The 27,920-nt window shown below is 40.0% G+C and overlaps 2 protein-coding genes across 11 annotated transcripts in view; one reads left to right on the plus strand and one right to left on the minus strand.

Annotated features, from left to right (window-relative positions):
- ACOX2 (acyl-CoA oxidase 2) overlaps nucleotides 1-14,585 on the plus strand; it is a 34,818-nt gene extending 20,233 nt beyond the window's left edge. For all 4 annotated transcript variants that reach the window (XM_016131635.2, XM_016131637.2, XM_016131636.2 and 1 more), the window contains exons 12-15: nucleotides 294-399; nucleotides 4,603-4,820; nucleotides 11,034-11,166; nucleotides 14,345-14,585. In XM_016131635.2, the coding sequence (XP_015987121.2) occupies nucleotides 294-399; nucleotides 4,603-4,820; nucleotides 11,034-11,166; nucleotides 14,345-14,407 (520 nt within the window). In that variant the 3' untranslated portion in view covers nucleotides 14,408-14,585. The remainder of the gene's footprint in view (nucleotides 1-293; nucleotides 400-4,602; nucleotides 4,821-11,033; nucleotides 11,167-14,344) is intronic.
- Nucleotides 14,586-15,980: 1,395 nt separating this feature from the next.
- KCTD6 (potassium channel tetramerization domain containing 6) lies at nucleotides 15,981-25,138 on the minus strand. 7 transcript variants are annotated; one of them, XM_016131645.2, is made up of 4 exons: nucleotides 24,539-24,851; nucleotides 19,549-19,589; nucleotides 18,845-18,914; nucleotides 15,981-17,678 (listed from the first exon to the last, which is right to left on the minus strand). In XM_016131645.2, the coding sequence occupies exons 3-4, from the start codon at nucleotides 18,869-18,871 to the stop codon at nucleotides 16,992-16,994; spliced, it is 714 nt and encodes a 237-aa protein (XP_015987131.1). In that variant the 5' UTR covers nucleotides 18,872-18,914; nucleotides 19,549-19,589; nucleotides 24,539-24,851; the 3' UTR covers nucleotides 15,981-16,991. The 7 variants fall into 7 exon arrangements, with proteins under 7 accessions (XP_015987131.1, XP_015987128.1, XP_015987130.1 ...); XM_016131642.2 differs by lacking the exon at nucleotides 24,539-24,851 and adding an exon at nucleotides 21,106-24,532; XM_016131644.2 differs by lacking the exons at nucleotides 19,549-19,589; nucleotides 24,539-24,851 and adding an exon at nucleotides 24,935-25,138.
- Nucleotides 25,139-27,920: the final 2,782 nt, after the last annotated feature.

Genomic DNA, 27,920 nt, shown 5'->3' on the forward strand with positions numbered 1-27,920 from the left:
GGGCCCTGGGCTTTACAGCTCAGAAGTTAAGAATAACTCCACTTATTACTAGCCGTGTGACCTGAACCAGTTAACCTCTCTTGGAACTCAGTTTTCCCCACTGTAAATTGGGAATGCCTGCCCTTAAAAGGCTTAAAGAGATAATGTTTATCAAGCATTTAGCTTTGTAGCATATAAGTGGTTAATAAATGGGAATTATTTCTACTTCTGAGAGACCCCAGGCAGCCTAGGACTAAACACCATCAGTCTCTTCCTCATCAAAAAACCGAATCTTTTTTTTCTTTGGCCTTCAGACTCATCAAGGACTCAGTGCATCAGTTACAGACTCTGCTGCAATCTGGGGCTGACAAGCACGAGGCATGGAACCAGACCACTGTTATACACCTCCAGGCTGCTAAGGTGAGCTTCCCAGCAGTTAAAGCTGAGAGAGACCATTTTGTTCCCTCAGCAGGCTAGCCTGCTGGGAAAATCTGAGCTCTGCCATTATTCCCCAGCTCCGCTCAGTGGCTGCCCTCATTTCACTTCCAAGGCTTTAGTCCAGGGTATTTTAATTAAAGGATTTAACTCCAAAGCAGTCTTGCTGGCAGCTCTAAGGGAAAAACGTAATGAGGCAATGTTATTGGATTTGCTTCAGGTTGTTCAAATATTTCCTCCCAGATAGAAAAGCAGGTCAAGTCTCCCCCTTAGCCCCACAGGCAACCCTTAGATGTCTGATTCAATTTCCACTATGTTTTGTGTTTGTGCATAATTCACAGTCAGTCGGCAAATATTTGAGCACCTACTCAACACTAGGCATCTGGCTGGGGATGGGGGGCTCAACAGTACCGAATCACAGCTGCAATCCAGGAAACACTGTGGTGGGGAAGTATAGGCTGACACAGGATCCGGTGCAGGCGCCCGTCTGCTCACACTGAGGAGTCAGAAAGGCATCGCAGAAGTGGCATGTAGGCCAACACTTCACAGATGAACTGAAATTAGCCAGGCAAAGGGGAGAGGCTGTGACTTTGGAGAGGAAGGTTTCTGGGCCTGGGAACAGCAGGTGCAAAAGGAAGAGGTAAGAAAAGGCATTGTACTTGGGAGGAAATGTGAATCCTCCCAAGGAGGACCTAAAGGAAAAAGACAGAAACGGGGAGAGGAAGAAAGGAAGCGGGGGGGGGGGGGGGGCAGGCAAGATCTGGGACCTTCTGTGCCACTGCAAGAAGTTTGGGTTTTGTTTTCATTGCAACGGGAAGATTTTGCAGAGTTTTTATCAGAGGGAGTGAAGTGATCATTTTCATTCTAGAAGAATCATTCAAGCTGCAGGGGGAGGAACAGATTGAAGGCTAGAGGCCAGTTAGGAGCAGGCAGCAGCAGTCTAGGCGGGAGATGAGGGTAGTCCTGATCATGAAGTTGGTGGAGCACATCGAGAGAAGTGGATAGATGCAGAGGTATTAAGGGGATACAGGAAAGTAAGAATGACACCCGAGCTCCAGCTTAGGTAGCTGGAACTCTAGCCCTACCTACAGCTGGAAAACCAAGGTGATCACTTCAATTATCAGGCATCAGGCCCAGAAAATGGCAGCCTTAGAATAGGAGAGCCCTGAAAGGAGTTTGCAATGGCCACCCTGAGGCAAGGCTGGTGCGGCAGGCTGGACATGAGCGCCACCTGGTGACCTGCCACTTCCATCACACTGGCTGGTGCAAGTTTGACTCTGCCACCCTCAGTTGTGCTCAGTCCACCACAGGGGCACTCCCTGCTGTGATAAATGTCCTAGCAACACCGAGGAGAGTGAGCCAAGTCTGTGCTCTCACCAGACTACCAAAAAAGGAACCATAGCTGCCCATTATGCATCCATTTTCCAATCCTAAGCCCTGCTGTCAAATGGACCAGACACTGCTTGCCAAGGTTACCTCATTTAACACATAACAACACCCTGGGAGGAAGACCATAATCTCTGCTTTAAGGATGAGAACATAGAACTCGAAGGAGCCCCAGAAGTAGGAAATAGTTAAGAAGTCAGGGAAAGGAAAGTCATGGGGAACCACTGTGCATTATGAGGAAGGTGAACCCCAAGCTGTGGGGGGTGCCAAGGGCAAAAATCTCAGCCAGCCTGGGGGAGCAGTCCCTAGCTTCCTAGGAAGGAGGCACCCAAGCTCAGTCTCCAAAGTCTTGATGGGCAGGGAAATCTGCACTTTCTGGGCTTTGTGCTTTGGGAGGCATCTACTCTACAGAAACCTCAAGCACTAAATGAGGTCCCATCTGGAGAACATAACTGTGCAGTGGAGAGTGACAGCAATACCAGAGGGGCAGGGAACAGCGGCAGGAGGGTAGACAAAGAAGAGGGAGCCCTGGCCTAAGTTCTAGTCCCAGCTCTGTGCATGACCTGCCATGTGGCCTCAGAACGTCCTTTCCTCTCTGGGCTTTCACATTCCTACCTATAAAACAAAAAGGTATGGAAGAGCCCACGAGGTCCTAATGGGCTCTGGTCCTATAATCTCAGCACCTGCCTAGGAGAGAAGTCAGTCCCTAGGAACATCAGAGCAAATGCTGGCATACATTATAATCCAGCCTCAGTCTCTGGTGTCTTTGACAATGCAGGGAAGTAGTCAAGAGTACAACTCTAAATAGAGATGTTAAAGTACAGTCAATAATGTTATAATAACTATGTATGGCATCAGGTGGGTACTAGACTTGTCAGAGTGACTTCTTTATAACGTATATAAATGCCTAATCACTATATTGTACACCTGAAACTAACGCAATACCGTATGTCAACTATAACTGGAATATAAATTTTTTAAAAAGTACAGACCGTTAACCAGGAAGTAACTGCCGTGGTTTGGATCTCTTTGCTACCATTACCAGCCATGTGACCTTGGACAGGAACTTAACTGCTCCACCTCAGGCTCCTCATCTGCATAATGAAACTAATAATAATACCTATCTTGTACAATTATTGTGAAGATTAAATGAATTAATGCATGCAAAATTTAGAGAGACACCTAGCATATAAATACTATACATCCTGCCCCACCCCACCCCAAATTAGGCAGGAGCCAAGATTTAAACTAACATGCACAAAAGTAAATAAGGTTCATTGTGTTCAGAGCATGGTGCCAAGGTTTAGCTCAGCCTTTCACCAAATGTAGAGGCCACCTTCTCTCTCTCGTCTTCATCCTGCTTTCCAAGGAAGAGGCTGGACCCTCAGGCAGCTATTTGCTCCTCGACCCCAGGCCTCGAGAATTTAAGGATGCGGTACTCAGGGTAGAACAGGGAAGCAAGGACTAGGTGAAAAAATGAGTCTCCGGTTTTGCCAAACTGGGTCCAGTTTGAGCACCAAGGGCGGTTTGACCCAGCAGGGGCAGCAGAGCACATCTGCTCCTCTTCCGCATCCAAATATCGCAAACCCAGCATGGCTGTGGGCATGCCAGGTCCAGGTAGCAAAATGACGTTGTTAGCACTCCCACGAGGCCTCCCTGAGAAAGGCAGATTCTTTCCAAGTGAGAAGCCTGAGCAGGTCACTGGCCTGTTGAAGGCTTTGATGACTCCCTGGCCCCCATAGAATACAATCCCAACCTGTCATTCACAGTCCTTCCTTCCTTGGGTGTCCATCAGCACATTATACCCCAGTGCTTCAGCCTCATTAAATCACTTGCAGCTTCCTGAAAGGATGGCCCTTTGCACATGAAGTCCCCCCCCCACTTCCTGGAATGACCTTCCCTGCATTCCTTGTCCCCCTGGGTAGCTGCCTTTGAACCCTCAAGACACTCCAAGCCTTACCACTTAAAGTCACTACCAGCAGAGTGGGCATTACTGAGGAGCTTGTTAAAATGCATAGATTCCCTATCTTGGCATTCGTATGCATATAAACATTTGTGACCTGTTTTATATGCTCTCCTTTCCTCTCTGCTCCTCATGGAACTCATATATCCTACCAAATAAAAATAATATGTGTATTTGTCTTGGGGAGAGGGGAATATTAAAAAATAAAAACTTAACCAGTAGGACACCAATCAATGAGAAAGGACTTCAGGCCTAAGGGAATCAGGATCCTGAAATCCTCCTGCTGGGTAAGGCGTTAATGCTTAGTTGCTGGGCTGTGTGGAATGGAGGAGGGGGTCCCAGGGTAGGAGCCTGGCTGGCAGAGGGCTCTCACCTGACTGAAGTCAGTGGTCTCTTGCATACCAACAGGTTATTTTGACCACTAACAAAGCCAGACTATTGCATACGGGCTAAATAATAGCACAGGTTACCCCAAGAAGTTTACTCTCTAGCTAGGATACACTTCATGTACATCTTGAACTCCTACTTTCTCGCCCCCAAGCACACATGCGTGTGCGCACACACATACACCACTGCCTTGAACATGGTAGATAATAACTCACCATTTTCTTGAGAAAAGAGGTGCTGTCTTCCACTATCCCCAGGCCAGCCTCCAATATTCTTGTATTCTTTCTATTTTCATACATACTTGAAATTGTGAGCTAAGAGAAAAGGCAGCTGCTTGTCAGGCTGCTAGGAAACCCATGGCCGCAGGAAGCTTCTTCCAACAGTCTTGCCAAGTTCCAGGATAACTTACGGAATCAGAAATCAGAGGCTAATGCATCTTTGTGTCTTTACAGGCACACAGCTACTATGTCTCTGTGAAGAGTTTTGCAGAAGCTCTGGAGAAACTAGAAGACGAGCCAGCAATTCGACAGGCACTCAAGCGCCTCTGTGATCTCTACGCTTTGCATGGCATCCTGTCTAATGCAGGTGACTTTCTCCACGATGGCTTCCTTTCTGGGGCCCAAGTAGATGTGGCGAGAACAGCCTACCTGGACCTGCTCCCCCTCATCCGGTGAGTGGCTGGCCCCCCAAAAGTGGCAGTCTTCAGAAAATAACCACAGATCTTTTATTCACTTCAAACTCCAAAATTTTCAGCTCCCAAACCTTGCGAAATGAGGTCCGGCAGAAGTAGCAACAGCCCTGGAGAGGTTTACACACTAGCATTATTACACCAACATAAAGCATTATGGATTGATGAAAATAATGGAAAACTATTAGAAATAAAAATGCCTACAAATAAATTATCTAGCTACCTCAATTGAACTCTTCAACATTGTCAAGGATATAGGAATCGTATCCAAGGAATATGAATAAAGCCTACTTATGAATATGTATTAATAATAATGAGTCTTAATCATGGATAATATTTAAGGACCACTTATGTGTGCCAGGCACTGTGCCAAAAGCTTTTACATACATCTCATTTAATCCTTAGAGCCTTTTGAAGTGGATACTATTAATCTCCCCTTTTTACTGGGGAAGAAATCAGCCTTAGGGGAGTGAAGTAACTTGGCCAAGGTCACACAATTAGCCAGAGGAGGAGCCAAGTACAATCTGGGGCCCAGAGCATGCACTTTTAAGCTGTATGTTAAGGTGAAAGTTGGCTACTGTTTATTTCAAATATATCCTTGTCTTTGTCGAATGTGCTTAAACAAACTCTTACTAAATTGACTAAACTTACTTTAATCCTCCCTCAACTTCAGATGAAAATGTTTTTAAAACCCAGTAATTCATATACTGACTTGTAAAACAATACAAATACTTTTTAAATAAATCATTAATGCAGTACAATTTGGGATCATGACATATTAATGTGACACTTTAATATAATCTAAATGATTGCTTTAAAAATGTATCAAAAATCAAAGCCCCAACCTAACCAGGGTACTAGAAGGAACAGAAATTAAAATGATACAATTTAGTTACCATTGTTCATAACATGAAAAATGGGCTAACTTGAGAACACAACCATTTTTGAGAAAATATGATGCCTATTGTGTTGGGGGGGGGGGTCACACATGATGTGTGACTTTTCTCCCTAAAACCTCAAAGAGTTCATATTGTCAGCAAGAATCAGAAAATTTTTTTAAAAATTCAAATTTAAATAATAATATATTCATGATGGAGATTAAAAAACTAGACCAAATTATTTTATTTCTAACAACATGCAACATGTTACTTACCATTTATGACTCCACATAAGCACCACACAGACAGTTGGTGGTCACTAATGTTTGTTCAATTAAATCATCAAAAATATATTTGATAAAATTATGCCCCAGGTATTAAACCTTCTCTAACATACTTGAGAATCCAGTGGTAAGAAACCGTTAGCAGCATATTTGAATATTGTACAATTCAAGCCCAAGTGTATCTAATTTTTGAAAACCTTGGTTTTTAAAGCACATGAAGACAATAATGTTCTATCCCTGATTGGCAGTGATGATGAGACATGAAAGGAAAGATCACCTTAACGCCTCAGAAGCATGATTTCTATCTGCAACAGCATTTCTAAGTGGTTGTCTGGGCTTTAGAAACTTACAACTCAAGACAAGAAAGCACAGACATACACAGACAATTTATGCAGGCATCAAACGCACAAAGTGATTTACTCGTATTATGGTTCCTAAGTAATTTTCCTACTACTGCAGGGTAATTAGGTATGCAACAGACTCCATGCTCTTAACAGCCCTGTGTCACAATTCCCTGCCTTGACTGTTCAGTATTGCCCTCAGATTTCTGACATGACAATGGAAGGATGGCACACTATTCTAAGTGACACGAAGAAACAGCTCTCTGTGTAATGGTAATTAACTGAACCAAATAGTTTTTAGTTGTTTAAAGTAGTCAAATCCCAGTCGGAGGACTTCCAGATAAAGATGGCAAACTGAACATATTACATTTACTTTGTTCCCTCCTGAAACCCCACAAAACCATCAGCAAATGGGTTAAATTTTTTTTTAACAAGTCATAAACCCACAAACAGAAAGAGAACATAAGAAACATAAAAACTGAAAGTAGAAAGACAAACAGCGACTTAGCAGACCTGAGAAAAGTGAATCATAAACCAGAAGTGAGAAAAGCAACCAAGTTATACCAAATAACCCCAAGAACTAGCAGGACTGTATGCTTCTGGCAATGGGGGTCAAGGACTGACAGAAAGGGGTGAAAGTCTATATGGGAAAGCACTGAATCCCCAGATCCCCTGTTCCATGAGTAGTTTTAAGACTTTCCTTGAACCCACACTGGCAGAAAGGTAAACAGAAGGTCTGTGAATCAGGAAAAATCAGGCACAGTTGAGGATGAGGCTGTCCTACAGAAAACAGGGGCTGCAGTAAATGTTTATAGACCAAATACTGATGACCACCTCCCCCAGCCCTCTTTTCCCATTGGTTCCCAGAAAACTGCAAGCCAGGCTAGTACCCTGCAGGAAGATGATAACATGATCCTTCTGGATCCTTCCAGGCTGGATAATCTGACCAGCCAAAGGAGAGAGAGATAAAAACAATGATGCCAGGGTTCCCCAATGGTCCACCCAATTCACCCCATAATTAACCCCACATTGACAAGCACACCCAGATTTCTCATCAGCTAGTTAATGCCCCTCTCTTAGCTATGATCAGACACTCAGCGATCACCAGATACCAGAGGAAAGCCCCTGACATGAAAGACAGTGACTAAAACAAGCAAGAGTGAGACAACTTGAAAATCACAAGAGAATTTTCAGGGAGAAAAACTTTTTTAAAAGATCAGTAATATCTTCAAAAAGTTAAAAGGAGATATCATAACCATAAAACAAGAATGTAATTTCTTAAAACGTAATATTCAGAGAACAAAAATAAATGCTCTATGAAACTTAAAAGATAAGTGGAAATGAAAACCTCAATTAATGGATTGGAAGATAAAGTTATAAAAATCTCACAGAAAGAAAGCAAAAAGACAAAAATAGGAGAGAAAAGATTAAAATAGTAAGAGGATTGATCCTAAATGTCCATCACTGGAAAAACAGGTGTAGAAAGAGAAGACAGAAAAAACAGAAAGCAGAGCATTAATAAAATAATTCAATAAAACCCTATTTGAATGAGGGATACGAGTTTCAGATTGAAAAGGCCACAGATGCTTATAGCCTAGATGAGAGGAGACAAGCACAGACAGAAAAGTCAAATATACTGTGTATAAAATGGAGATAAATACTATAAAAGATATCAGGGATCAGGGAAAGAGGATCAGGAATGCTGGAGTGAGTTGGGGGAGTGGTGATTTTAAGTAAGTCAAAGGAGGCCGCTCATGGAGGAGACATTTGAGGAAAGACCCAAAGCGGGGCAGGCGAAGGGAGCCATGTGATTGGCTGGGAAAAGGGCACTACAGACAAAGAATAAGTGACCAGGCCAGAGTGTGCTTGGCCTGTTTATCCAGAGAACAGAAAGAGGTCACAGAGGCTGGAGTGGCATGACCGAGGTGGAGAATGAGAGCAGAATTCAGAAAGTTGAGGAGATCAAGGGAGGAGGTAAAAATCATTACAAGGACTTAAGACTTTAGCTTTTACTATGTATGAAAATGGGAAGGATTTGAGCATAGGACAGACACAACCTGAAGTAATCGAATGTATATTTCTAAAGGATCACGCCAGCTGCCATATTAAGAATTAACTGGGGAGGGGGACAAGAGTGAAAAGCAAGGAGACCAGTTAGGAGGCTGCTGCAATAATCCAGGTGAGATGTGATGGTGGATTGGTCAAGGGTGATGAGACTTGGAGGTGGTAGGAGGTGGCGGAAGTTTGGATACATTTTGAAAATGAAGATAAAACAGGATCTGCTGACAGATTAGGTATAGGGTATAAGAGACAGAGAGGAATTCAGGGTTTTGCTGGCACAGAGTTGTCGTTTTCTATAAATGGGGAAGACCACAGGAGGGCTAGCTTTTGGCAGGATGAATAGGTGGTCTTTTCTAGAAGATAAGGAGTTTGGTTTTGAATACATTGTTTGAAGTGCATGTTAGAAATCAACTAAGATATTAGCAAGCACATGAGAATGGAGAGATAAATTTGAAAGTCACTGGCATATGGTTGGTTGGTAATTAAAGCCATGAGAAGGATGATACCACAAGGAGTATAAGAAGGGAAGAAGCCCAAGTACTGAGTCTTTAGACCCTCCAAAGATGATGATGTGGTGACCCTGACTATGACCTTTCACTGGAGTAGTGGGACTGAAAACCTGAACAGATCTAGTTCAGAAGAACAGTCCAAAAAGAACCAGAAATAGCAGCATAAACAAGCATAACACTTTCAAGAGGTTTTGTCATAAAGGGGAGCCAAGACATGGGGTAGAAGATGGAGAGGGAGAGTCGGAAGCTTGTTTTTTAAGATGGGAGAAACAATCGCATGTTTGTAGACCAATGGAAATGATCCAGTAGAGAGGAGAATTTTGATGTTGTAGGGGAAAGGCAGAATTTCTGGAACATTGTTCTCTAGTAGGCAGGAGGGGAAGGTATCTAGAGGACAAGAAAGAATTGGCCTCAGCTGGGAGCCGGGACAGTTTAGCTGTATTAAGAAGAGAAAAAGCACTGTATTTATAAATGCATGGGTGGGAACTTGTGGAAATGCTCTTACCACTTCTATTTTATCAGTGAAACAGAAAGCAAAGTTATCTAGGTAAGAGTGATGGGGAGGTAAGGAGTGTAGATTTGAGAATTGAAGAGAAGGTGTGAAATAATCATCTAAGAATAAAAGAGTAAATGAATTCGAGCAATGTAATATGATTGCTGGGCAACAGTAAGGGCCCACTTGAGCCCTTAATATCCGTCAGTATTGGTTTTTCCAGCCGTATATAGCTACAAAGATAGGGGTACAAAGTCAGTGGAAAATCAAAGATAGCAAGGAATGGGGTTTTTCTAAACAAGTGTGACAAAGCAAGAAAAATTGTTGACTGTATTTCCAAGGAAGTGAATATAATAGACCATAAAATTTCAACTGGATAAGGTGGGGATGAGAGACATTATATAGGTAGGTGGCAGGTGTCAGTAAGGTCAAAGAATTATAAACAGCCCTATATAAAAATCACCTTATAACTATGATAAAGGGTTATCCAACCAGGATTAAAACAAGGAAAGTATCCCAGTCACTTCAAATGCTTTGTGAAACAAAGGTTAGGTAAGAATGTAAACAAACAATTGTATATGTTTTATAGCCTTTGCTAAAAAGGGAAGCATGTGAACATTAAAAAAAAAAAAATTCATTAGGTTAAAAAACATTTTGTAGTATGAAAGCGAAAAAGAATTATAGAAGTCAGAATACTAGAGGGAATAAGCTAGAAAGATAGGAGATGGGGAAAGAAACATGGTTGAGATTATGGAGAAGTTGCACGTTCATGACAAGTCTTGGCGTGTGATCTTAGTGGAAGGTGACAGAGGGAAGCAGTAGAACAAAGTCAATAAAGGAGAAGATTCAAGGATCTGAGAAGCTAAATTTAGATGAAGGTCCCCATAGATAGTGAAATCACTAAGAATTAATGACAGGAGTGTTGGAGAGAGAACAGGGAGCCTGCAGGTAGGTCACTGTAACAGGAGAGATGTGGTGGGGACCTGGCTAGGCTGTAAACAGGATACATAAAGTCATAATACTACATAGGATGCGTACAGCTGTGATAATGCAAGCACTGAATATTAGTCTGGCCGAAACTGTAACTATATGGGGAGGTAGGAAGGTGAAGGGAAGAAAGAATAGGTTGGGGTGGGGGGTTGACAGGTAGGAGTAGAGAGAAAGCTGCTAAAAATAAATCCTCATCTTTTATAATGGAGAGTAAGGTCGAAGAATTATAAACAGCCCTATATAAAAATCACCTTATACCACTTCTATAATATCTAAAACTGAACGATCAAGAAGTAGCAATACAAAAAAGCTATTTAGAGACATTCTGGTAAAAACCAAGAATATCGGTTAAAAGACTGAAACAAACTGCCTCTGGGATGGGGTGGGGGGTTAGGAAATGGAGGTGAAAGATAAGGATATGCTGACTTTAAATAATACACCTGAAGGAATTATTTGACTCTTTATGCTGTGTATATATAACTAATCGAAAATAAAAACTTTAAAAAAAATTAAAGCTGAGTTGTTCAAAAAGTGAATATTGACACAACCTCTAATTAGGTGGTGATATTCACCGTCCCAGATTAGTCAGATTCATAAAAGCAATTTAAAATACACACACGCTCTTGTTTTTTCTCTCAGGAAAGATGCCATCTCGTTAACTGATGCTTTCGACTTCACCGATCAGTGTTTAAATTCAGCGCTTGGCTGTTATGATGGAAATGTTTATGAACGTCTGTTCCATTGGGTTCAGAAGTCACCAACCAATGCTCAGGTAGTTGAGTAGAACATATTATAAATTATGAAAGACCAGAGAACAAGCAGTGAATACACCTCCATGTTCCCCTACTTTAATTGATTCCCATTAGATTAGAAATTGCTTGGCATAGCATGTCTGTTTAAAGTATTTCGAGAATAGATAAAAGAAACCAAGAGCAGGGACTCTGAGCTTTAATCAGCAAAATGCACTGCTTGAAATTTGATAAAGGGAATTAGAAGGAAGACCCAAGTTCTAAATCATGGTTTGACACACCCAAGGGTATACTCACGTAATAGCAAACTGGCTTTTAAGTAACAAAAATAAGAAGATAAATCACACTCCATCTTATTTTCAGCCTCTTAACTGTTTTGTGTTCAAAGGAGATAGGAAGCAGGGGATTAGGGCGGGATATAGCCATATAAATGACAATGACAAGGGATATAGAGAAAAGATCCCCAGCAGTCCCAGAAGAGAATACCGGAATACTCCTGCGGGGGAGGGGGAGCACTCATCAAATCCTAACAGTCTAAGGCCAAGGTCCCAGACTCTCTGCTATGAACCTCACTAGGAAAAGTTATGAATGTCGATGAGTACATTGACTGGAGTAAAGAAATAAGCTCTGTATTTAGACTTTGTGGAATGAATGTTTAATAGCAAAGTTGATACAGATGATCAAAACAAAGATAAGACTATAGTACACAACAGACTATTTTAAATTCTATAATGCAAATGTTACTCAAATGGTGCAGTTTACTCTTTTACCTCTTAGGTCAAATTTCAGAAAAGGTGTCTTAACACCTCATCAAATTGACAGCTCTCAGGCTTTCATTCACACTTACCATGGTGTTAGACTTGCTCTTAATATTTTGTAGCCTGTCATACCTCACAGCTTAATTTAACATTATCTAAAGTTGTAACACAACCAGTTACCCCCATAGATGGCCAGTCCATATCAGTCATTCCTTGTCTCTAGGAAGGCATTTTTTTTAATTAAGCATGAAAATATAAACAACTTGCTAAAGAAGGTATAATACATTTATTGGTTAGTACAGTTAAGCTAACTCCACTGTGTTACTTTTTCTGATGATTAGATCTCTCTACTTTATAACATTTAAATCCTGGCATAAAACTACAGCAGTTCTCTCACTCCAGTTTAGCTCTTGTGATCTCAAGATAAATGTATGCCCTTTGATGCTCCAGAGAGAAGAACCTACCCTGCTGTAACACTTATCAGGAAATGCTGACGAGATCTAACTCAAACCTGTTTTATTAGCAACACAGGAAACATACCAGTTCTCTTGACTCATCCTCACTAAATCATATAGGGGGCATTCGTATTACTTTGTTACTAATCTTTATTTTAAAAGAATTGAGTCTGGATACTATATGAGGGCAGGTTTATCTAAATGATCCAACAGATTCAGTAAAACGGCTGCACCTCGACCCATTCACTTTTCTTTCTTGCCATTTGACTGTGAACAAGGATGGAGTCTTTATCTTCCTAACTCCAGGATCTATCAGAGTAGACACTTTGCTTATACGGGACAAATGAGGAAGGTTTTATGATCTACACAGTGAGACAAAGAAACTGCTGCTCACACAATGCTACAGACTCTTGCCACTCTAGCTTACATTACCTTGCTAGAAAGATAACAAGTACAGCAATGGGGCTCTTTCATGCAACCAGTTTAGGAAGGGAGATTATAAATGACCTTGGGAAATTGTTTCTAGTTAGTTAAAACAACACTGGGTTGACTGCTAATATATAGCCACATAATCTTATATTTCTGGCTCCTCTAGAAACCACTAAAATAGCACTTTTAAAAGCAGTTTTCTAATCTGCTGTAATTTTGAAAATCCAATGAGAGATATTTTTCTTCATCTGTACTAGAGCTACACTACAGGTATTTCAATAAATTAAAACAGCTACATTAAAACATGCCTTGCAGACATAAAAGTGCAAATGAGAATATATGTCACTGACATTTTCTACCAAAAGGTGCTATGAATCATAATACAGTCTCTCTCCATTTGGGCAGGTAAGTGTTGAGCTTTATCCCTAGACAGGGTGATGCACTCCCCCATGGTTTACTCTAGCCATGGGGTCTGTTTGTAGGCTTTTTCTCTGATCTGGATGCTAGTTGAAGCCAGTTTTCCCAAAGTGAACTGCAAAAGGCTGTTGACGTGAACTCATATATAATTGATATCCGATAGATGCAAGCAGTGGAGAAAACATTGCAGATAATTTCAAGACAAGAATCCTATTTCCCTCCCAATTATTCTATTGTAAAAGTTTGTCCAAGTAATTGCTAGATGTGTTAAACACATCTACTGATTCATTCACTTGTTCAATCATTCAACAAATATTTATTGAGCATGTTATAGGCCAGAAACTATTCTAGGTACTAAGGCTACAGTGGAGAACAAGAGTCATAGACACTGTCTTCAAGGAGCTTACAATTTTAGACTAGAGAGGCAAAAAAGTAAATAAGTAAATATTATAAAAGATGAAGATAGGGCTGTGAAGGAATGAATCAAGACATTACTAAAAAACAAAAAGAACAAACTAATCAAAAACAGGCTCACAAATATAGAGAACAACCTGGTGAGGATCAGAGGGGAGGGGTTAAAGAAGTACAAATTAGTAGTTGATAGTCACTGGGTTGGGGAGCACGGCATAGGGAATGCAGTTAGCACTAATGTAATGGTGAGGTATATGGCCAGAGGAGAGAAAGAGCAATCAGTGGGATCATTTATAAACTATATAAATGTCTAACCAATGTACTGTACATTTGAACCTAATAAAAAAGACATCACATTAGAAAATAATGGAGATATCGTATTCTGACATAGAATATTGCTTACCTGGTTCTGTCTTGGCTTTATGATTAATGTTCAATTTCAAAGAGCCTCTACGAGTCAAGCCTTTTATTTTTATTAAATTCCAAAAGCAAGTAATAACTGTTTTTTAATTGGCCACCTGCATCCACAATTTAAAATCTGCATGAGAAAATGAAGGATGCCCTTTGGAAAAATGTTTCTCCATATGTTCACACAAAATGAATTTTTAAAATTAAGAATCTTATGTAATGTTAACTTTTGGAACTAAAAACTTAATTACTTAATTTAAAAGTAAAAGTCATTATTCCTGTCAGATACATTGTCTTAATAATGCACTTCTTTCTACAAACAGGGAAACCCTGCCTATGAGAAATATATAAGACCTCTATTACAAAGCTGGAGATCCAAGCTATGAAATAATCAACAGCATTCAAGAAGCTCTAATCTGTGATAATGCTAGTATGGCATATATAATCAAAATTATTAAGTACATATGTTTGTATTTTAAGAGTCATTGTCTTTTAGAGACAGTCTGAAGTGAATGAAATACCTGTGATTTACTTCCAAATAAACTATGGGAAGAAAAAGGGGGAGTGAATGGTCATTGATGTTGGTCAATGGGTACCCGGGTGTTTATTTATTCTCTTCTGAATGTTTGAAATTCCACCCCCCCCCCCAAAAAAAACACAGTAGCACTATCCATTTGTAGCATCTACTTTGTTAAATGCCAAGGTTCTGCTTTAGATCTAGCAAAAGCCAATAAACTCATTAGTTATCACTTGTGTCTATAGCACACATTTCTCCAAAAGTTTAAAAGGACACACACACATGTGCACACACACAATCCTTCTCCAGAAGTGTCTATACTAAGTGTAATCTAAATAAAACAAAGAGCCCTAATACAACTAAGTATCAATTTTTAAAAATCAACTCTTCCACAGAAAATTATTTAAACTTTCACAAAAGACATACTTGTCTCAAATTACCCAAATGTAATCAAGCTACACTTTATGTATTATTTTTAGTTGCCTAAGTATAGAAACACTCAAAATTAAATGCCACCAAATTAAACTGCAAAATATCTCAGCTGGCTACTTTTTCTAATTTACTCATATAATCATTTAGTTGTTAAAAAATTAATAAATCTGAGAAAATTTATCAAAGCAAACTTATCTCTAGTAAACTGGACAAGGAAGAGACCTCATAAGTTTTTAACTTTTAAAACCTGTTAGAGCTAATATTATTCCCATTTCCATACCTGTTTTCAAACAAAATCATTTTATCTCATTTTCACCTCGGCTAACTTGACAACACATAAATGGCTGGGTTAGTTTTCTCTTAGGTAACCACTAATCAATTTGAAGTAGGAGACGATTTTCTAAAAAGATAACCTCATGCTAGTATATTTACCAAAAACACAGCAACCTGCCAATAACACGAAGAAATGTTAGTTTGAATATGGTGAAAATGAGGTAATTTCTAAATGGTGATCACTTGTCAGATCTTAAATTTTCAGAGAGACATGGGCAAAATGGATGAAGTGTTTTCATCCTCCTTTCAGAGACAGAATCTCAGAATCTTCTCACAGAGAGGAGAAAAAGAGTGATCTGCTACAGGGCACACAGCCTCGGAACTCTCCTCTCACTGGATGGGAAAGAAAATGATGAGACTTCCTTATGTAAAGTATTTTAGCGAACTAGGAAGTCTCACTATAGTTAACATAATCAATCCTTCCAGTAACTTCCAAGAAATGGAAATCAAATGAACTTTGCAAAATAGGACTACAGTGAAACAAAAGTACGCATATCTTCAACTGTTCCAGATCCTTCATTCACAGCAGTGTATTTCTTCTCAGAAATAAACTTAACTTTAATAATAAAATATATTTGTGGGTCATCATAGTATATGAGAATAAAATAACTGAAGAGTCAGTTTGTCCCTGTGCACAAAGCTAGGATAAGGGTCATATTAAGAACTACGACAACTGGTGGCTTATTAAAGGAAAATCTTTAATCTTCAATTTATATCCTATTTGAAAAAAGTTGTCAAACTGTATGTTCACTGTTCAAATGGCACTCTTTTAGACAACTGCTTTAATAACACAGTAGAGTTCTATAAACTGCATCCTAGGGTTCCACTGAGTCCTCTTGAATCAAATACAAATGTGCTGTAGGCAGTATATATTGGTGCATAAAACAAGCCATGCATACTTTAGACATAAAATGATATACCCCATTAAATAACAATAATAAATACAAACCTAATTTTTGTATTTCATTTTTTATTAGTTTTTTCCCCCCTGGTAGACAGTACACTTGGGAATTACACTCCACCAGGCATAAGAAGTAAGATTTCTACCACAGGGACATTTTGTATTCAGAATCCAATATAAATATTTCTAGTCAGACATTTCCATGGCTACAGATATTTGGTTGCTTGATTTATATGCATAGAAAGAAACAGTTGTCATAACTGTAAAAAGCAGTACTTAACAAGTACTTTTAAATGATTGGTACAGTTTTCCTTTAATATTACAATACTGGTTATTGGTCTGGAAGCTAGGTCACCCAACATGATGTTTTGATTTTTCTCAAAGGCCTCATGAGTACTCTGTTTATTCTTTCATTCCTGCAGTTTTAGCCTTCTAGGTGAGTTAGGGACCATTAAATCAGAAATCATTTTAGCACTGTAATAAAAAAAAAAAAAAAAAAAAAAAAAACTCTGTTATGGGTAGATTATATACCATAATGATTTTCAGACTTCTTTTTATAAAAAAGGTATCTGGAGGCTCTGAACAGGCACATGCATACTCAGGGTGAAGGGAACAAAACAGAGGAGTCTGCTAAAGCACAAAACTTCCTTCTGGTTCTCAAGGCCTTCAAATAAATACGAATTTAAAAAAAAAAGGAAAACCTACACTCTGATTTAAAAAAAAAAAAAAAAAATCAGTCTTTCATCTCCTGGAGACAGTTTCCAGGAACTTCTCCCAGGGTTGGAGATCAGTCATCCGTCTTCCGGGCCAGCCTGCAGAAAGTCCAGTTGTGCTCCACTGTGTTCTCATTAGCCCGTTCACTCATGTGATGCACTCGAGTGTTGCGGATCGTGAAGCCTTGTTTTGTAATGTATTCCATCAGATGGACCCGAAGAGAAACTTCCTGGTGATAATCACAGGGTCCAAAAGTGAAGGAAACCTGGCAGTCTCTGGTGTCCATCATATGCTTATTCCACTTTGTAAAATAGTTTGAGATACCTTCAAGTAAGGAATGGACCTTGGTGGTGATGGTTAATTGGGTTATGATGACAGCTACTGGATTGGAGTACTTCGAAAGCTTCCGAGTACTGGATAGCTCCACAACTTCTTCAAAAGTATCCATAGGATACAAAGGCTTAGGGTCATTGAGACACTGAATCAAGGGCTCGATTTGATAAAAATCTGCTTCTTTCCGAAGCAGATCAAATTCCTTAAAATCCAGGGGTAAGGTCAACTCTGAAGTTCTCAAGAAGTTGAGGACATATCGGAAAAGAGGTCCATCTCGATCAATGAAGTAGTTGCCTTGAGGGTCTCGCGCTGTGGGGAAGTCCCCGCCAAACATAGCTCCAAGCATAGAATCCGGGTAGCGAGTCAATGTAGTGAGAGACGTTGTGTACAAGTGTCCACCTACATTTAACGTGACTGGGTCAGTCATCTGAAATTTTTTAAAACATGATTAGTCATCTGAAGTTTTTTAAATCTTCACTTTGACAAGTTAAGAAAATTAAGAGTAACAAGCAAAGCAAGGTTCCTTTGGTTATAACGCATTTAGCAATCCTATTATGCAAAATAGCTTTACTTTCAGCGGTAAACCCACCTAGACAAAGGGACTGAACATTCACTTTCAATAGGAGAAAAAGGGATAAATCCGATTCTTTAAAACTAAAAAACAAGGGCATGATTTCCAAAGGCCCAGTATCTAAGGAGAAGTTTTTGGTGAGAGTGTATAATGGTAAGACAAAGGCCAAACTAAAATAAATTAAGCTTTCGATTTAAAAAAGAGACTTTCGTTTTTAATTCAATTTGACATAAATAGGCAAAAAAAAAACTTATTTGATAATGTAACAACATGTATTTTCAATATTTCTTTTGTTTTTTCCCCTCAAAAAGGGGGAGGGATCATGAAAGTTATTTTTAGATAAAAAATTGTATAGATCTAATCTTCATAACTTTTTTGTAGTAATAACAGTGCCACATACTAAGGCTAACAGCAGTTTTCAGATTTCAAAATCTGATAGTGTATTCACTTTTGTAACATTAATGTTGCAAATTTGGCCTTTAGTTTTGAAAAGCAAGCTTCTCAGATAATATATATCTTAGGCTTCAGAAATCATATTTAAGAAAAAAAAAATGAAGACAGATAGACTTCAGGTACTACGCAAGTAAAATATTTCTTACCAAAAGAAAAGAAAAGAAAAACAGGAACACATCACACACACTCAAAAAAAGTGCAAATGAGAGAAGTGGTACCTTCTCATTGGTTAACCTCCCTAACCACAAGAAAATTACATGCTAGACTCTTTTCACAGTCACTAATCTATTAAGGGTTTTAAGAACAGTAAACTTTAAAGATCAAAAAATCATGATCTTGCTCAAATAAGTGATTATAAAAAGTTACCTGGAGGGTCCCTATTGAGTTTGCTTACATAAAAACACAAAGCAAAACAAAACACCCCCAAAATACATCTAAACTAAGGAGAAGTTGCACCAATTTATAACTGCCAGCCTTACAAGCTGTATTATACCTAAGAATACATAATGAAGAGGGAAAGACACAAAAATTTTGCCGGCCTTCAAAATGCATCTGCAAAAGCATCTCACCATATAGCCCCAGTCTCCATTATCCATCTGCTCCAGCGCTGCGTCTTGGGGAGCCCAGGTTCCAGGGAAACTTGGGGAAGGAGAAAAAGACATGACAGCACAGGTAACTACAAAAAGAAAAAAAAGATCTCTCCACCCAAAAGAGCAGGTAAAACACCGGACAAGGACTCATCTTTGCTCAATTAAAATCTGCTACAGGACAAAGATCTGGGGAAGACAGCATTCCTCCAGGACCTTCTGTGAGTTCTCTATCCTTCCCACAACGTGTAGCTTTTTCCAAGGTGTAGCTAGCTAATCTTTCCAGGGAAAATTATCACCCAGTAAGTAAACTGGTCATTCAAATTCTACCTATCTTCTCTGAAAATTCAAATTTTAGATTTTCTATAGAACATTATGATTAATTCTACAACCTTATCCTTGTACAAATCTATGATGACCTCTATCAAAAAGGTTTAAGAGAAATGAAGAAATTTTTTTCACCAGTATTTAAGCTATACAAACTAAACATCTCAGGAAAAGCAATAAAAACTATACATCTCAGCACAAAACACCAGCATCACTTTCCAAGAGAAATACATCAGAATGGTATTTAATTATACTTTTAATGATATATTTCATTTTTATACAATAATCAAAACAAACAGAAAACAATTTAAATGCCAAACCATTAGAGCACAATTTGAGGCAAAAAGAACCTTACTAACCTGTTTAGAAGTCATTCAGCCAGCAGTTAAGAAGAGCCAGCCTGAGGATACCAATAAACACCCAGATACTTAAAGATGCCAGTTTGAATTTATCTTACCTACAATTCAAAATCATTTAAACAAACAGTTGCCCAGCTACTGAATTGCTTTAGTCAGTTCCCTCTCACACACATCATTCCCCAAATCAACCAGCAAAGCAAACTGCAGAACAAATTTCAAAATCTGGCAAGAGACAGTAAGAAACATGGACTTATCAGTATTTATTCAGGAAAACCATGGGCTTTTTTATGTGGTCTTTGAATAGATTCACTTTTCCCAATTTTAGAGGAATCTGGCACACTATTCCCAGAACAGGCCCTGGCTACAGAAGATCACAAAGGCTCTTTCTCAAAAGGTCACTCAGGCATGTAGAGAACATTTGCATAGCACAGCATGGGCTGAAATCAGAGCCTGAAGCATCTATTTCTCCACCTCGAAAATTCTTCAAAGCAAACAAGCTAAAACGTGGACCAGACAACGTGCAGTTTTTATTCTCCACATTCGGCAACTGGATATAGATAGGCCTCCACATGCTTTAGGGTGAGAAATGGAACAAATGTCAAATTCAAGGCTGTGTAACAATCTTTCATTCCTCTGACTTGCTTCACAAACAGTATTTGAAGTCAAGCGAACCAAGACACAGGGTTTACCAATCTGTTTTATGAGGAGCTGATTCAGTTACTGATATAACAGACTATCAGCAACTGAGCAATTTAAAAGGCCTGTCATCCAAAAGTTCTGGTAAGATGCTCATCTTTGGTGTTTTTTCATCACTCAAGGTATTCATTCCTAACAGCCTCAAATATAACTCAGTCAATCAACATTTACTGTAGGTCAATAAACATTATGTGCAACGTGTATACACAGAAATGGGAAAAGTACAATCCTTGCCCTCATGGAGCTTTCTATCTAACTAGAAAGGCAACATGAAACAACTGAAGTACAAAACAGAATTCAAAAGTGCTATATAACACATAGACTGGAAGAGGCCTTCCAGAAGAGTAAGAACAATTCCAAATGGAAAAATGGAAGATTTCTGGGAAAAATTTGCTCAGTAGAACTCTGCAGGAATATTGGACAACCTGAGAAGGGATGCTAGAATGAAGAAACAATTTAAGTAAAAGGGGGAGGTGGCCTTCACCCACCACACACACACAACATTCCTGATACACCAAGCAGAGCATGAATTACTGTCCCCATTTTAGAGATGCAAAATAGAGAAACAGCATATTAAGTGACTTGCTCAAGGCCCCACAGCTGGAAAGTAACAGAATAAGAACTTGGGTTTTTTGACTCTTAGATCGTTCCATAAATCCTCTCCTTGGGTGGAAATCAAAAGAACAGAATCCAAGAAACAAGAAACTTAAAGGATTAACTTTATACTCTCTATAGCTATCTATTAAAACTATCCACCTACTAAGGATTTACTTACAAATTTAACAGTAATTCAGTCTAAGTGAGCAGTCACAATGGGTTTGTAAAAATTCCCCTGAAGCAAAATAGAAAGAACCTACTCACGTGTGTGACTGAAGGCTGCTGTCCTGTCTTTTAAGTGAAGTAAAGAACTCCAATACATGAATAATATCCAACGGTTAAATGAGAAATGGGGGAACAACAAGCAAAAAAATCAGACATCAATGTTACAGCTGTTATGCAGGGTCTCTCCACTATTATTATTTTTTCCTTTGTATCTGCTAAATCATAACAAGATAACTTCTTGAGCAATCATAAAAGGAAAATTAGATGATGCCCCTGAATCTGTTCCACGGCAAAAGCCAAGGTTCTGTTCTAGTACAAAGATGTAATGAAACCTCAAGCTTAATAATTCAGGAAAGCAATTATGGGAATATATATAAGCCAATGTTTCTTAAAAAAACACTCAAAAGCCTCCCAACATCAAAATAAAACAAAGTTACTATACAAGAACAATGACTTAACTATCCAAAAAATCTAATTGTTCACTGACGGAAAAAAGGGTATTGATTAGTTTAAGTTTTATCACTACTCACTTCTCAACATCCTCTGTGGGAATGCTTAGATACAGCAAGAAACAAACTAAAAAAGCACCAAGATTCTTGGTCATCGGATAGCTTGATAATCAGCATCTACCAGGAACATCTCAGAGACAATCCAGATGAATGAAACAGAACATAATCCAAAAGAATTTCCGGAATAGCTTCAATCTCTTCTAAATCATTTTCCAGAGCTGCTAACAATTAGAAAATGATTTATTTGTTTTTCTTTTCATCTTCTCTTCTTTCTGGCACAGTCTCCAATGGAGGGCTTAATAAGATGTTAAATGACCACAAAACAGGCAGCAGAAGGAAGGTCTTGAAATGGGCATCAAATGGGCCTATTTTATTTGATGAAGACAAAGGAAAATGTAATATTTCAGAAAAATTTACCAGGAATGAAGATTAAGAGGGTGACAATGAAAAAAATTTCCTTTAAAATGAGTTTCTGTACTAAAAATCATTTTAAACAGTGACTGCAACCAAGCACAGTTATAAAGTTCAAAGGCTTCAGATTCTGCAAAATTAGTTTACCTGAAAAAAATCTGACCTTTGGCCCAAATAAAATTCTTGTGGAAACTGGCTGACAACTCCCAAAGAATATAAAGCACTACTGAAAATTCACCCACATTTAAGCTTCAAAGGCTGTGACTAATGTATAAACTCTGTTAGCAAATAATTAATTTAAGGAAAACACTAAAGAATTTATAAATGCCTTAAAAGAACCTAAGAACTGTCTAAGGTAACAAATCTGAAAAATGCACAATTCAACAAGTTAATACCTTAAAGACTAAGCTGAGAACCCCGAAAGCCATTCTCTCCACCACTGCAGAACTGTACTTACAGGCCTTATGGTTAAAAATGAACTAACTTATTAACACAAATATTCTGGGTTTATCATTTCTCCTACGGACCAAGACTAAGAATTTTCTGGGGCAAAATTTCTATTCTTACATAACAACCTATACATTGCAATATCTCCAAACTTGAATAAATAATAAAAACCTGTAGCTACTGTCTTTCCAAAGTTTCCAATTGGACTTTTAAAATGCCTTTCTATGGAAATCGTTGTGTCTGGCATTAAGAAAAGAAGGTTCAATAAATTCCATCTATACATACCTTCAAATTACCTTTTTATTGAATTTCTCTGTTCTTGAAATGTGGAAGTTTGAAAGTGAAATACTTTTTATAGTAACTAGTTCAGCAACATCTAAAGGAGTCTTTGGGTTAACATTCACCTACAGGCTGGCACAAGTAGCCACGGGCACAAGGAGAATGTGATCATGATCTTAGGTTATTCTTAACCATATGCCACTAAAGAAATGGATTGTTTTTATTCTGGAACTAATTTTTTTCCTCTCTCCTCTCTCCATGTTGTCTAGAAGAAAGGTTCTCTAAATACTAAAGAGCTGTCATAAATAGTCACAAAATTATTAAATTCCTCTTACCCTCAGTTTCCACAAGATAAAACAAGATAATACTATCTTCCCCAAAGTAATAATACCAGTTAGGCATAACGCAAAGGCAACAAATGACCTACAGGGTAACAGATGAGGACTAAAGTTCTGAAGACACATGCAGGCCAAGCGCAGAGGAAAGAGAACAGGTTAGGAGTGTGGAGGATCTGTGTCCAAATTCTGCTCCATTACTACTTATGAGACCCTGAGTAAATCACTCTTTATGCCCAGCTGCTGCTTTGTGAGAAAGGAAAAAATAAGTGAGATCATGAATAGAGAGCCATTTGTAGACTGGCAAGTATTAAACAAACATGAAAATACTAGTGGCAGTATAAACAAAATTTCTGTGGTAAATTCAGAAACTTTAGTGTGAACACAAAAAATTTAGAGCACTGGCATGAAGACAGGGTGAATATGGGAAGTCCTCTTAACTTACTCACAAGCTCCCCAGGTCCTTCTTTCCCTGGCGCTCCAGAAGGGAGAACTACAGGTAAAGAGGCACATCCAGCTTTTACAAAGACTACCAGATACCTGAGCTTCTGATCACAGAAGGAACTTCTCCAAGGCATGACTCAGGATTATTTCCAAAGAAAACCTGAGTCCAAGTAAATACGTCTATTCCATCTTAAATAAACTACAAATATCAAAATCCAAGACACTGAGGGATTGATTCATAGAAAGATCCACCGTAGAATTCCTTTATGGAGTAATGCTTTGGTTAAAATACGATTTATGAAAATTCAAATCACACAAATGTTAGGCATGGCATCTATGATCGTCTATGGCATTACACAAAATGAAGTACTAGTATGGACTTACAGTTCTCAAAGTGCAAGATCTCCCAACATACCAACCTTGCAGGTAAAAAGATTTTCCTTTCCCTACCTACATATTTGTTCATTTGAAAACATCTCAATCTTTGTCCCTGGACTCTGCTAAATACTGTCCCTTACTTTTTTCATATACTGGAATCATTCATGTACTTGATCATTTGTGACAGCAAGAAAACGAACACGCTAAGGGGAAAAGGTAAGAGATACTTAGGCTACCCTAAACATCCTTAGCCAAACCAGGTCACCCGGAGTCTCTCTGCACTGAAACCTGTTCTGTTACAAAGTCTTAAAACTGAATTTATCAACTTGTTCTATAACTGGTATACTTGAACAGAAACTTGATAACTTCAGCAGATTATCCACATAGGATCTCTGTTTCATTTCTCGCGTTCCACGCCAGATACCACCATCAGCCCAGCAGGTGCTTCAGGGGCTCCCCACTACCATGGCCATTTATCACCTCTGACATCAAGCATTAAAAATGCCATGACGTGCAATTCTGAGCATTAAAAAACTCAGTTGCAGTCAACAGAAAATCCCCTATGGCAGGGCTCAGAAGCCCTGCCGTAAGCTTTAAATCAGGGAAAACCAAGGCTAATAAGCTCTCCCTCCACCTCATCCCCCAAAAAACAATCATTTTAGAGCACACCTCGAAGTATCCCGGGCCGGGACCCGGCTTCGCTGTTGCCCCGCGGGCGAAGTCCCCCCACCCCGACCCGGCTCCAGTGTAGGACCGGAGATGCTCCGGGCCCGAGCGGGGGGCGCGCACCGAAGCCCGAACCCGGGTCCGCCGAAACCGCACGTCCCTGCCAGGCGGGCCCGGAACCCCAGCCCAAGCGCCGCCGCTCGGCCGCGTGCATCCCGCTGTGGGCTCGTGCCAGCTCCGGAGCGCGCCGCCCGGGCTCCCCGCCGTCCCCTCGGCGCGGCCCCGCCGCCGCCTGGATTCTCCCCAATCCCGCTCCCTCGGCCGCTCCGCACGGGCTTCTCCTTGCGCGCGGCCCTCCCGAGCGCCGGGCCCCCAAGCCCCGGGCCCGCCCCCACTCACTGCAAGCTGGCGGCGGCAGCCCGGCCGGGAGAGGCCGGCGGCCGGAGAGCGCGAGCGCGAGGACGAGCGAGCCCGCGCCCGGCGGCAGCAGCAGCTGCAGAGGGGACGACTGAGCCCGCGCCCGGAGTTGCGGCTCCTGCCGCCCGGCGAGGGAGGTGCCTCCCAGAAGAGCGGCGGCGCCACGAGCGCGGACGCCCCCTAATGGCGTTGTGTGCGGGAAGCCAGAGGGCCGGGCGGCCGGAGGAACTCAGTCGGGAGCAACTAGGCTGCACCGTCAGGCAGGCTCCGCCGCAGCCGCGAAGCCCCATCCACGCCCCCTGAGGCTCCGCCCAGAAACCCCGAGGTCCCGCCCAGAGCCCTCTTCTTCGTCCTGCCTCCGCCTGCAGTTTGGGATCAGCCCAGTGCTCACCCTACCGCCTGTCTTCCTCTGTGTCCTCGGACTTGTGTCCCCACCACTGTTTTTCTTGTCCTTTTCACAGACATTATGGGGTCCCGACCATGTGCCAGGTCTAAGGGGTACAGCGGCCACCAAGACATGGGGGATTTCTAAATAGAGGAGAAAACAGACACAACCCAAGGAAACAGGCAGTAGACAAAATCATGACAAGTTATGATAATAAGTGGTGCAAGTTAAGAGGACCTAGGTAGAGAATAAGGGGAGGGTGCCTCTGTTTCAGATGCAGTGGCCAAGGAAAACCTGGACACTGGGCCTGTGGCTGAGCACCTCCTAGCCTTGCCTTTCGTTGGGGAGGCTGTAATAAGACCTGTAATAAGATCTACTATTATGCCTGGTAGGCAGAATGAGTAAGGGCAGCCAGGCCTGAAGGGTCAACATGCGCAGCCAGATGGGGAGAAGGGCAGAGCTGACTTCAGCAGAAAAAGACAACCAGTGAAAAGGCTCTGAGTCCTAAAGGAGCTGGCCCTACTTGAGTCTGGGCGCTGGTATTGTTCTCATGTCACCAGGAAGGAAGCCAAGACTGCAGAGGGTGAGGAATTACGCAAAAGACTCAGAACTAATTGGTCTCCAAGCATAGACTCCTTCCAAATCCCATCTGCTCCTGCTAGCCAGATCTCTGTCCCCTTCCTGGTAGGACCCAGTATATGACGTTGGTTTTGCCATTTCCCCTTCTCCAGCAGGATAACCACTGAGAAACTCAACTGTATTTCATGTCTGCGTGTGTGTGAGCTGCCTCTGAGGTTTAACTTTTATCATATGATCATCACAGTCATATCTGCACTTGAGTTTTCTCTGAAAACTCAAACTGATAGGTTAAATAAATAACATCTGCTTCATCAACATAACTGAGTGCTGCATTTTGATATTCAAAAAGACTGGGTAAGTATACGGGAAAATGAGTGAAAAAATAAGAAATGCACAAAATGGTATACATGATATAATCCTAATTTTATTTTTAAAAACATAAGTATACATAGACAAAAATTTCAAGGAAATACACCAAATCACTGATCATAGTTCTCTAGGTAGCAGGACTGATATGTTAGTGACTTACTACTTCTTAATGTTCTTCTGAATTTTCTATATTTTCTAGAATTAATATTGAATTTATAATTAGAAAAATACGAGTTCTACTTTTTACAAAAGAAAGACAATACCAAAATTATCCAACATGCAGATCTCCAGAATTTGTTGCCACTGAAAATTACAGATTGGCCCCTGGCTTACTGGTGTCCTTCGAAGGGTCATTTCCCTCTCAGGGCTTCTAGTTCCCCAACTAAAAACAGAGGAATTAACTTTGTCAGTGGTTTTCCTGAACTATTCCTACATGTCTCTTAAAGTTTTCATTGCTATTATAAATTATATTTTCAAATTTATAATTTATAATGTATTGATGGTTATTGAAATGTGGTAGATTTTTATATAATAATCTTGTATTTCACAAACTTCAACTCTTTTTTGATTTTAAGTTTATAGGCTCTCTTGAATTTTATGTGTAAATAATCATAGTCTGCAAGTAATGGTATCTTCCTATCTAATCTTTATTTTCTTTTGCTCGTTTTATTGAACTAACTAAAATCTTCAGCACAATGTTGAATTGCTATGATGATAGTGGACATTTCTATCTTATTCTTGACTGTTTCTAATATTTCACCACTGAATATAGTGTTTGCTGTAGATTTTTGATAGATACTCTTTATCAGAGTAAGGAAGCACTCTATTGCTTTATTATGAATAGGTGTTGAATTTTATCAAATGTGAGATTTTTAACCCCAATCTAACCAATTACGGTCATGGATTTTATTATATTAAACCATCCATGCATTCTTAGAATAAATTTACCTTGATGATGTATTATTTTTTCAATATACTGCTGGATGCTGTTTGCCAATATTTTATTTAGGGTTTTTTCCATCCATATTTATGTCTACTATTTTCCTCTCTTAGTCTCTCCTTATCTAGTTTTGCTATCCAAGTTATATAAGCCTCATAAAATCAATTAAGGAATAGGAGTTTATTCACTAGAGTAGCTTCTGAAAGACAAGGATTTTCTGTAGTTTGGATTTCCTATAGGATTCTCCTATGAACCATTTTGGTTTGGGGTTGTTGGGAGAGTGTTTACACAGACACCCAACCCACAATATTCAATCTGGTCTCAGGGCCCATCTTCTCCACCCAAATAGCTCTTGCGGTGCCACCAGGAATCTTCTTGTTGAATCCAAAAGACCCTCCTCAGATGTCCTCCCGGACTTTCTTGCAGTGATTCATTGACCACACCCTCTAAGAGACTGTCTCTCTGTGCTATTTTAGTTTTCCTCCTTCCTCTGCAGTGCCTCCTCTCAGAGGCATGGAGATGCTCCTCCTCTTGGTTTACTCACTGCTATGCTCAGGCTTGGGACCAAGGTCATCATTTCCTCTCTGTCTCCCCCTTTCTGTGGACTAGCTCAGCCACATGCATGGATTCCATTATTGTCTCTAAGCCAAAAGAGTCCAACACCTCCAGCCCAGGCCTCTCTCCTCAACTCCAGA

The sequence above is a fragment of the Rousettus aegyptiacus genome, unplaced genomic scaffold (genome assembly GCF_014176215.1).
Source record: "Rousettus aegyptiacus isolate mRouAeg1 unplaced genomic scaffold, mRouAeg1.p scaffold_m13_p_4, whole genome shotgun sequence".
NCBI classification, from domain to species: Eukaryota; Metazoa; Chordata; class Mammalia; order Chiroptera; family Pteropodidae; genus Rousettus; species Rousettus aegyptiacus.